We start from the raw sequence: 11225 nt of genomic DNA, 5'->3' as shown, positions 1-11225 counted from the left end.
GCCCACAACGTCTGCCCAGGCTGCCTGTCTGTAGCCTGAGCTGGACGGGGGTACCTGTGGTCTTGTTCCCAAACTCAGAGTAGAAGTCCTTGTCAACAGGCTCAGGTGAGGGTGTGCGTTCCAGCGAGGACAGCACAACCATGAGGTGCTGGAGGAAGCAGTGCGTCAGGTAGCTGTCCCGTGTCAAGCATGTGACCACCTGCACCGGGGAGGAGCCTGCACAAGAAGGGCTGGTCAGGGCCACAGGCCGCCCTCTACCCCAGCCCTGTCCTTGCCCCTGGGAGCCATTGCTTGTCCCTAGCAAGTCTCAGCCCAGAGAGCTGGGGCCAGGAGGGCCCATGAGGGAAAGCATCATGGGGCCTGGGAGGCAGCCATTTCTCAGGCCAGAAGGGCTGAGACATTTTTCTGGAAGGGGATCCAGAGTTATTAGGGAAAGAGCTTAGCTTTCTCTCTTCAGGAAGTGTGAGTCAGAAACATCCTGCCCCTGAGCCCAGGGCCTACTCCGCCACTGTCCGGGCTGGCGCTTGCCGCACACCCTGCCTCCCGCCTGGGCCCCGGAGTGTGAATTCTGCACCCTCAGCAGTTCCTGAGGCTGCTTCCTCCCGCCCGGGTGACTGGCTCTTGAGCAGAGATAATTCTGCCCATGATAACGCACCCACACACGGAAGGTGGAAGCCCACTGGTAACAACGGCCTTCACCCGAAATAGGACAAAGCACAGCAGGTCACTCACCCGTCAGCCGGAAATACTGGTCAAAAAGCCCAACGTTGACTGACTGCAGGTCGCTGAGTTTTAGAACAAAGCACTGGGAGATGTGGAAGGGACTGTTATTGTAGTCGGCATTTTTCTGATGCCAGAAATCTATGGTAGAGAGAAAGGGACTGAGTGTGTGGTTGCGGCTGTGACAGATAAGCACAAGATTCCTAGGTGTGTAGCATGCCCGGCAGGAATGGGTCCTTTGGCTGGCTGAGTCTGGTGAGGAGCCACTACTGCCTCCACCCACACAATGCCTCATGCAGTCTGGGTTCTGAGCCTCGCCCAGCTCAGCGGAGTTACCAGGCCATTGGCTGAGGCTCCCACTAAGGCCCCAAGAGGCAGAGGCTGCCCAATTCCTCCCAGTCACGGGCAATTCCCAAGCATTTGCTGGGCCCCACCATGGCATTCACATCCAGCCTTAGGTCCCTCCTGATGACTCCAGGAGAGAGGCGCTGCTACTACCCCTCTCTTAGCCGAGCGACTGTCAGCCCACTATGGCTGAGTCACTGCTGCCTGAGGGCACACAGCTGGCTCCAGAGATGGTCCTCAGCCTGCCCTGAAGACATGCTCCAGCTCCAAGCTCCCGAGCACCAGCAGGCCTGTGCTTACCCTGCAGCGGCTCCGAGAAGTAGCGGCGAAGGCCGTCATGCAGCACAAAGTACACAGCCTTGGTGGAGAGCAGCACACAGGCAGTCACCTCCAGCCCAGGGGTCTGGTAGAATACCACTGAGGACCACATGAGGTGCCGCAGCTCCTCGTTTTCAACCTGGAGATACAGGGGCTGGGTTTGATCCTGCAGGAGAGCAGGATGAGGCAGGGCACATACCTTTTTTCCTAGACCAGGCCTGGGCAGCTCCTCCCCCAAACCACCTGTCAGTCCCACCATCTTGGTTGGCCTGCAGGTCTCAGGGACACACCCATGTCCTTGGACAGGAAGATGTGGGAATCTCATCTCATCAGTGTAGCTATAAACTCAGAAGCAGAGGATGTGAGGGGTGGGAGGTGGGTGTGGGGTGGGGTCTGGCTGCAGCTGGAGGTTGCACAGGGGGAGGTGGTGACAGAGGACAACTGGCCAGGGGAGGGCAACTCAGGACCTCACTACATAGGTCCTTGAAGCTGTGAGCAGCTAAGCTAGGGCTAGTGACATCAGAGAAGTCCCGGGACCTGAGGTTGACACAAGGGCAAGGCAGGCCTCACCCTCAGGACTGGTGCTACAGCTGGCACCCACACGTGCCACCCAGCAAGACCACACCCAGGCCCTACCTCAGCAATGCTGCTGTGGAAGAGCTCGATGATGGCACTCCCCCGCAGGGTGGCAATGTGCCGGAGCGACGGGCAGGCAGGCAAATGTGAGGGAATCTGATTCTCCTCCGAGGTGGACTGGATCAGGTGCTCACTTGGGTACTGTGCTGGGGCCTCAGCTTGAGCCAGAGCCTCTGCTGGGACTGGAGCCGGAGCTGGGGCCTCCACTGGGGCCTCCTCTGGGACCAAAGCTGGAGCTGAGGCCTCTGTGGGTGCTGGAGTCTTTGCTGGGCCTGGGGCTGAGGCTGCTGCTAGGGCTGGAGCCTCTGCAGGAGGCTCCTGGGGATGCTGGTCATTGCTGCACCCCCCCAAGAAACACCATATTAACAAGTGGACCCAAATGAAGATTCACACATGTACAACCTCCAGTGGGGAGAAGAGTGTGTACCCACCACCTATGGGTAACTTGAGGATCTCCTCATTGGGCTCTCCGGAAGACAACATAGCAGAGGGAAAGAGCTCACAAGGGCTCACCCCATTAAGTCTCAGGTAGGGGGTGAGCTGTGGGGGGACCCCAGAGACCCCCCTCTACTCCTATCCCCAGGCAGCCTTGAGGAAATCTCAGGAGGGAAGCCAGGCCCAGTCAGGAGGGGTGCGGGGGAGGGAGAGGAGAGTGAGGAAGAACAGGAGGACAGGGCTGCCAGCTCCTTCCTTCTCTGGACAGATGACCCACCCAGCTCAGACACTGAGATCTTTCCAATTTTAGCCCACAAAGTTCCTTTGGGAGGGACTCCCAGTTACATGCAACACAGGCTTCCTGAGAAAGGATTTGTGGTTCACCAGCAGGGTAAGCTTGGGAAGTGGGTCTTGGAGATGGTGAGGCCTGAAGTAGTCCCCAGCCCACAGAGCCAGCCATGGGACTAGGACCCTGGGGGAATGGTGCCCAGAGGCTATGCTTGAGGCCAGTAATCAGAACAGTTAGAGCCAGAGCGATAGCTCTCCTGGCCTCAGTGTGCTGAAGCCTGTGGCTCTCCTGCTTGGCAGGGAAGGTAGAGGGCACCCCCCTATGGACTGCCTTGCACAGGTGGCAGAAGCCTGGGTCAACTGCTTTTGTGAGAGGACAGCTCTCCTGGGCCTCTTCTGCAGCACTGGGAGATAAGCCTGGAGCCAAGCCCAAGGTGGCTATGCTGAGGGTGGGCATGAGGTGAAGAGGAGTGACCCAGCCCACACATCAGCTGCAGATGCTCAGAGATCATGCACCTGCCAGCCCCTGCCTCCAGGCTGAGAGCTGCACTCGATCTCACCTGGCCCCACCTTCGGCAGGCTGGTCATCCAAAAGGGGGCCCTGGGGGCTGGCCCCAGTTGCAGGAGTCTTGGCTATGACCACGGTCTTCAGGTCCTGCAGCGAGGCCCGCAGCTGGTTGTAGATGCGCAGGAAGTGGAACTTCTCGTGGGGCAACACAAAGATGGCAGTGACAAAGCGGTAGCCCACGAGCAGCTCAAGCACGTGGCCATCAGCGAAGGCTCCCCGTGGCTGGGTGCAGCTGCGTGTGGGGTCCAGCAGCACAGTGGACAGCGGCACGCGGCTGAGCTTAAAACTGTTACGGTTGCGACAGTTGTGAGTGCCACGGTTGGGCATGGGATTGAAGTCGGCCTTGATGACATTGAGGTGTTGGGGTGTGAGCAGCAACCAGTAGGGAATGGCGGCGGACTTGACAGCCTCAGAGGGCGCGCAGCAGGAGCGCCGCACAGCTGAGCAGAGTGTGCAGCTGGCCCACTCGATGTTGCCCGAGTAGTCCCCAGCAGCCGTCTGCACCATGCGCTTGTCACTATAGACCAGGTAGACGGGGAAGCAGCCCTGACTGCGCTCCTGGCAGCCACCGGCCACCTTGTAGAAGGTGAGTAGCTGGCGCAGGAACTCCTGCAGGCTGGTGTGGCTGCCGTAGAGGATGGGGCTGCACAGCATGGCCATGTGCTGTGGGGCGAAGCATGAACGCAAGTCTGCATGGAACTCGTGCAGGTTGGCAGCATCCGAGATGATGAAGAGCGTATTCTCGCTGTGCCGCACCTTGAGCACCAGACACAGCTCAGGCATAAGGAAACCAAACTCGGTGAGGTCACCATGTGGGAAGCAAAAGACAAAGCGTAGGGACGAGAGGATGTGCTGGCTGCTGCCCCGAGACTCTTGATGTGGGATCTCGAAGACGGCAATGCCGAAGTCAGTGAGCACGAGGCAGGCGGCAAACTGGCGGATGCTGCCCTGTACGTGGATCAGGAAGCACCACAGCACCTTGAGGATGCGGATGTGCTCCAGCAGGAAGTCCTCGTCTGCGCCCAGGGCCCACTCCAGAGCCAGGCGCTCCTCCTCAGCCTCATCCTCCTCTTCCTCCTCCTCCTCTTCCTCCCTCCGGCCTCCTTCCTCCTCTTCCTCCACGTCTGGGGGCCCCATTTCAAAGTAGCGGTTCTCAGCAATGTCCTCCTCCTCATCGTCCTCCTCCTCACCCTGGCCCTCCTCCCGCTGGTTGGCGGCCTCGATCCAGGCGGGCAGCTGCCGCTCGATGGCCTGTCGGATCAGTGTGCTTAGGCGCTGGATGAAGTCCTGGTTGGTGGCCGTGTAGCCAATGCAGGTAAAGGGCAGGAAGATGATCTGGCCAGACCCAGGTACCACTTGGACCTCTGGCTCTGCGTGCTCTGGGCTGTGAGGGGAAAGGCCAGGTCAGTGACATGCTGGATGGGTCAGCCCTGCCCCCCACACTTGGAATCTGCTGCTGCCCTCTGGCCCCAAGAAACCAACCTATTGGCCTCCCAAGCCTACATAGCCAAGCCAGCTCCTAGGATGAAGGCCCTGGTGGGAGTCAAGGTGCTGACCACTGGAAAGCTGGGCCACCAGTTTGGTTAGAGTCCATGATTTCAGGGGCTGGGACCTTAGGTGACCCACGCAGCTGGACCCAGACCACACTAGTTCTCATAACAGAAGCACCTCTATAGAGTTTTTATTCAGATGCTGCCATGAGGCCTGGAGAAAATGTGTACTCCAAGTTGGAATCCTCTTGTCAATAATGGCTCCCTTTAGGACACCTAGTGGCCTCCAGGGGCAGGGAAGTGGGCTGGGGCAACCCTTAGGACTCTGACATTTAAATTCCAGCTCCCCGTGGCCAGTAGAGCTCCTGCATGTAGAATGAGTTGGTTAACTTCTTCTGTAAATGGTCAGAGAGTAAGTACTGCAGAATTTGCGCTTCTTTTTAAATAGCGCTTAGGAATGTAGCTGTCATTTGTAGCTCCCAGGTTGTACAAGATAGACCATACAAACAGGCCTCGATCAGCCAACCCCTAGTGTAGGCTAACATGTGCCAGATGAAGTTTAGATTAGAATTTGGAAACAGACTAGAGAGCCCATCTCATTTGTGTTTATTTAAAGGAGGAAAAGTTCTCTTTATTTTTTTGTTTATAGAGATGAGGTCTCGCTATGTTGCCTAGACTGGTCTCGAATACCTGGGCTCAAGCAATCCTCTTGACTCGGCCTCCCAAGGTGCTGGGATTACAGGCATAAGCCACCATGCCCAGCCAAGGAGGAGAAGTTCTGTAGGACTTCTGAGAACAGATTATTAACAATATCTGACTGATCACCACTAGCCCACAGTGGAGTGTGTGCAGAGGGTTGTGGGCCCGGCCCAGTTGTCTTCCCAATCTCTTCCTTACCTTGCACCACCAACAGCTCCTGGCACGTCCCTCAAATCATCAGAAGCTGCCTGATGGAGAAGGAAATGCAGTCAGCCTCCATCTGTAGCCAGTCCCGGCACTTAGTAGGTGCCAGACTCTGCATTGGGCACCCTGCCCACCCTCACCACCCCAAGGTGGGCTCTCATCATCCCCACATCCTACTCTGGGGGAGTCTGCGCTCTAGGACCCAGAAAAGCAGAGACTCACCTAGCTGTCCCGCCAGTGCACAGCAGGGCTGTGATATCTACCTGTCTGATCTTAGCCCATCCTCCCAACCCCGGGCCAGAGCCTCTCACTTCTCTCCAGGGATCTGGCATCTGAGGAATCCTTGTGCCACCCAAGAGTCCCGATGGGCAGTCTACCAATGTGTTTCGATTCTAACGGCAGCAGACACAATGAGCAGAGGCAGCGCAGCCCCGGCAAGGCACCCCGGTGGTCTCTGTGCAGTGGGAAGAGCTAGTGCTTGGGAACCTCTTGCTGTGTGACCCTGGGGAAGGTGATGGGGGAGTGCTGGAGATAGATGAGGACTCTGCAAACTGTCCCAGTGTCACAAGGCCATAACCCTGTGCTACTGCGGAGATGGAGCAGGAGGGAGGCCCAGGAACCAAGCACACTCCCTGGGCACACAGCAAGGGGCAACTCTTGCTTTCCTCTTCTCTCCTCAGGACACAGGAAAGGACTCCAGAACCCTCAGCAGCAGCCACAGAAGAGGGTCTGGAGTCACACTGTGTCCCAGACTATACAGTGGCATGTGAAAAGGGGCCAAATGGCCCCAGGGATGCTGGAAAGCAGAGAAGAAACTCTTCCTAATGGGCTCAGAACCCAACAAGCCCCTGCACAAGGACCTTTTAAACTGCCTTCCCCAGAGGAGTCTGCTCAAGGGTCATGTGTCCTCCACCAGCCCCCAGGGCCCAGTGAGAGAACTGCCTGTTCCCATCAACAGGGAGAGAGGGTAGGGGAGGGAAGGGCTGGTGTGTGGAGGAGGGGAGAAGGGGGATGGGCGGTGGAAGGGGCTGAACACAAACCTCAACCCCTGGGTTTGCCAAGAAGATTCAACTAGAGACATGTCCGAGATGTGGGCAAAGCACAGCACACCAAACCCTGGAAGCGCCTGCCACAGCTCCAGCCAGACCATGTTCTACTACAGACAACCTCAGGCAGAAGATTTTGCTCACAGGTGATGGTCCCCAGAAGCAGGAGGAGGCATTACCTGTCCTGCAGGGATGGACTCCAAGGAATCAGAGCATCCCTGGGCAAGGGGCCGGTCCTCGGGAATCAGACTGTCGGTGGACGAGAGGCTGCTGGCCAGGGCTTCCTCCTGCACGAACATGATTCCTGGAGAGACCAGGGCGGGCAAGTGGGGTGGGCAGGGCAGGGAGAGCAGCTGTTCAACAAGTGGGGCTGAACCCCTTGGGTTACTGGCATGGCCGGGGGCTAGCCAGACCCCAAAACCCAGCTACACAGATCACAGAAGAAAATGTTACAAATGAAATCTCAAAATAACTCAGGAAAGAACAAATGACTGCTTATCTAACCTCAGGGTAGGGAGAAGCTTTCTGAGCATAAATGCAAAAAAGAAACTGACAGTTGTAACTATTAAATTTCTACAAATACTTAAAAAAAAATCAAGATAGGCCGGGCATAGTAACTCAAGCCTGTAATCACAGCACTTTGAGGGGCCGAGGCAAGAGGACTGCCTGAGCCCAGGGGTTTAAGACCAACCTGGAAAACTTAGTGAGACCTTATCTCTACAATAAATCAAAAAATTAGCTGGGCATAGTGGTGCGTGCCTATAGTTCCAGCTATTTGGAAGGCTAAGGTGAAAGGATTGCCTGCGCCCAGCAGGTAGAGGCTGTGGTGGCCATAAGCATGCCATTGGACTCTAGCCTGAGAGACACAGTGAGACTCCAACTCCAAAAAAAAAACCCAAGATAAATTAAATGAAATGAGAAAAAAAAAACTTGCAATATTTGACAAAGGCTTAAATTTTTAGTCTATAAAAAGCTCTTATAGATTACAGAAATGGAGGGAGGAGAAGGTTGGAAACTCCACCAAGAGACTACAAAGGACTTGACTAGACATTCTACAAAATGGTCAACAGACATAACACATGGAAAAAATGCTCACAGGTACACGAAGGCAAGTGGGAACAAGAAATCAGTTTTGCCTCTCACTTTGGCAAAAGTCAGACTGACTGTATGGCCTGGCCCTGGCCTCAGTGGGCAGAGGTGGGAACTGGGGTGTAAGCTGGCAAAACTGCCCAGTGAGTAGTTTGGCAAAATGTCCAAGAATCTTAAGCGTGTTTATTCCTGAAGCATTTTCCCAGGCAATTACTGGACATGACCCCATCTCCTGATATGGCATCTCTGCAGGGTTCACACATACGCCAGGAATGAGACCCTTCACCAGGTGGTCACACCTCACATGCTTTGGTTTCCTGCAGGGCTGCTGAGTGCAGCCAGAGCCTGAGTCCACAGGCCTATCTCCCGTGGGACATGCCCACTGATCCTCCCGGGGCCACCTCCCAAGGACTGCAGCTCTCTGACTCACCTACCCCAGAAACTCATGGTATTTTTAAACCCTGCTGAGGCTGTTTTATGAATATAGCCTATCTGAACCTGTTATTTCACCCAGATAATTTCTAGACTGGTTGAAAGTAGAGCCCTTATTAACGTGTTCCTAACTGCAGCCAGCTGGGGAAACACTGGCATCAGCCTCCAGTTTCACTGAGTTTGACAGGAGCCCCAGGCCTGCCTCCACAGCCTGGTTTCACCACCAGTCACCACGGCCCAGCAAAATGAGCCCAAACCCTCAAGCCCCAAAAGTCAAGAGATCCTTGTCCAGCTCAGCTGCTGCCCAGGACAGGACAACTCACACACCCCAGGTCCTCTGCCCATGGGTTAGACAGGCAGGAGGCCCAAGCCCAGATACCCCCACAAAGCAAAGCAGCAGGGACTGTGCACAGGCAGGAGAGGCAGCAAGCACACAGCCATGCATGCAGTGCCCTGGTGGGGCCTCCCAGGACTTTTGCCTTTGTCACTGCCCTCTCCTGGAATCCACCCTCTCCCTGCTAACATGTTCATAATTCTACCCATCCTTTGAGATTCACCTCAGACACCACATCTACTGCAGACCTTCTCTGCTCTAGACATTCTACAAACGCCACCAAACCATTCTGGCCTGTTCTCCCCTGGGTACACAGTTCATTTCCCTGAGTGGCTCCAAGTTCCTCAGGGGCACCTCCTGGTCATCTTGAACCCCCTACTAAGGACACGAGAAGGAAGCCCTTGCTGACCACTTCTGTGGAGCTAAGCACAGTGCCAAGCGTCTCCCCAGCATTAGCTCATGCATGCCTCTCATTATTTACCACGATTCATCAAATCTAAGATGCAGGAGGTGGTGCCATCTTGGTCTTAGCAGAAGGTGTCCACGGAATGTTTCCCACGACTCCATCACGAATACCAGCTGGCTGACAGCGACTATGAGACGCCACTGACTGAAAGACGCATCTCAATTTCAGAGAAGTCACAAGGTGGAAATGTGTGCATCTTAGAATCGATGAAGTAGGGCGTATCCACTTTATAGTTGAGAATACAGCTTCAGAGAGGCTACAAGTTGCTTGAAGTCACATGGCCAGGAAGTTGGGGCGTAAACTCAGTTGACTGACCCCTGGAGCCTGCTCCTAACCATCTATCCACACTAGACAGACTGGAGAATCAACTCTGGCATTCTGCACATCAGCCCCTATCGGTCACAATCATCTGTGGTTCTGACAGCTGGCTAACAGCTCCTGTGATGACCAAAGGCCTGGTGCTTTCCAGGAGTGCCCCCTTTGGGCAGGCCCCTAAACACCCAGTTCATTCACAAGTAGGCGCCCTTGTAGCGGATCAGACTGGGAGCAACAAGCATTGGATAGCAAAGCTGCTTCCACACGGGAGGAAGCCCTGTCCATCCAGGTAAGACCCTGTAACGCATGGCTGACCATAAACACATGTGGATGCCTCCTCATCAGTGAGAAAACAACTAACATTTTGTCACTACCCCCCCAAGCCCTTTTTGGCCATGAGGAAATGTGGACAGGGACAGTCTGTCTGCTCCCTTCCTGAACTGTGGCCTGTACAAACAAGTGATCAGAAAGGGCTACTCAGCAGATGGAATGGGGGACATCAGCAGAGTCCTTAGAGGGGGTCCAACCTTTGTTGTTTTCACCAAAAGGAAAGAGATGTGCACACAAAGACATCCACTGCAGTTTTATTTATAAGAGGTGCAGATCTGGAGACAACGTCTAAAAGTCCAGTGACGGGTTGGGGAGTAAGGGGGACAGACAGCAGAGTGCCACTCTGCAGAGTGTCCCCAGGGCGTGAGGGTAGTGAGGAGGGGGTTGAGCTGGTGCAGAGGCTTCACCGCCAGTGGGGGGCTACCTGCAGCTGCAGCCTTGGAGGACACCCCATCCCCTGCCCCGTGGTTTGCTCCCTAATGGCTTCTCCTCCACTTGCTCGCTCATGCACTCACTGGTCAACAAATACTGACAGAACCAACTGTGTCCCTGGCCTCAAGGACCAGACACATCTCCCTGTCCCCCAGAAGCCCACTGTCACATGGTTCCTCCACAGGTTCACTTGGTCCTGCAGAAAAAGGTAGGGTCATGGAGGCTTCCTCACTGTAGTATAACCCTCTCCTCTTTTAGTAAAAAAATACAATCAGAAATCCTCAGAGTCAGGAGTTTGACGGAAGCAATACAGGCAACCACTGTGGCACCTAACCCCACTGTTCCATTCCCATGAATTCTCTTCCGCATCTCATGGCTGAACCTTGGTGGGTGCTGCTCTGCGTTGGGCCTTCTGCCTTAGTGTGAGCACTGCTCCCCTCCTTCCTGCCAGTCTTCCCCTCCCTGCTGGAGGGCTGCAGAGCCTTCTGTACCACAGCTGACTCTCTCTCTCAGCCTCCAACGTCTGAGTTACAGCCCGAGTTTTTTTTGGCAGTAGTGAGCACTTCACCTCCCCCTTCCCAGTATTTTATTATCCCTCTAAGAGAAAATCCCCACCAGTGGGGTTACCAGGTCAAGGGGTGGGAATGTTTTTCTGGCTCTTAAACATAGGGTCGAACTGTTTTCCCAGGACCTCACACCAAGTTCTGCGTCTCCAGGAGCCCGGGCAGGCGGCGTCCTTTCCTGCGTGTCCAGAGCCTCGGCTCCACTCAGGACGGCACACCCTCCCCTCTTCCATGGGGGCCGGGCCAGCAGACACGCTCATAGGACCTGCTTCACTCACTCATCTCCGAGGATGCCTGGGTTCAGAGGTGAAAGCCCTTTGAAAATGCTAAGACAGTGGGCAGATGAACAGGACAGGTTTTCCATGGGTCCACAGGGACATAGCTCATCTTGGGTCCACAGTGTTCTGGGGCTGAGTCACACCACGAGAGCCACATAGACGAGGCAATGAGAAAATCAAGCACCCACGCAGGGATTAGGGCTCCAGACTCAGTAAAGTAACACAGCCTGGCTTCCC

The 11225-nt window shown here is 55.3% G+C and overlaps 1 protein-coding gene across 5 annotated transcripts in view; it reads right to left on the bottom strand.

Moving 5' to 3' along the window:
- The window catches only part of NISCH (nischarin), a 33369-nt gene that overhangs the window by 1546 nt on the left and 20598 nt on the right, over positions 1 to 11225 (bottom strand). For 3 of the 5 annotated variants that reach the window (XM_021710868.1, XM_008054984.2, XM_021710867.1), the window contains 7 exons: positions 6929 to 7053; positions 5698 to 5747; positions 3303 to 4694; positions 2020 to 2356; positions 1366 to 1522; positions 733 to 861; positions 55 to 216 (listed from right to left, as the gene is read on the bottom strand). In XM_021710868.1, the coding sequence (XP_021566543.1) occupies positions 55 to 216; positions 733 to 861; positions 1366 to 1522; positions 2020 to 2356; positions 3303 to 4694; positions 5698 to 5747; positions 6929 to 7053 (2352 nt within the window). The remainder of the gene's footprint in view (positions 1 to 54; positions 217 to 732; positions 862 to 1365; positions 1523 to 2019; positions 2357 to 3302; positions 4695 to 5697; positions 5748 to 6928; positions 7054 to 11225) is intronic. The other 2 variants (XM_021710869.1, XM_021710870.1) reach the window with 1 other exon arrangement.

This window comes from Carlito syrichta, unplaced genomic scaffold, assembly GCF_000164805.1.
Source record: "Carlito syrichta isolate Samal-C Ts95f unplaced genomic scaffold, Tarsius_syrichta-2.0.1 Scaffold301625, whole genome shotgun sequence".
In the NCBI taxonomy this organism is placed as follows: Eukaryota; Metazoa; Chordata; class Mammalia; order Primates; family Tarsiidae; genus Carlito; species Carlito syrichta.
Note: the sequence above shows the minus strand (reverse complement) of the source record. Positions and strands in the feature narration are given on the sequence as shown.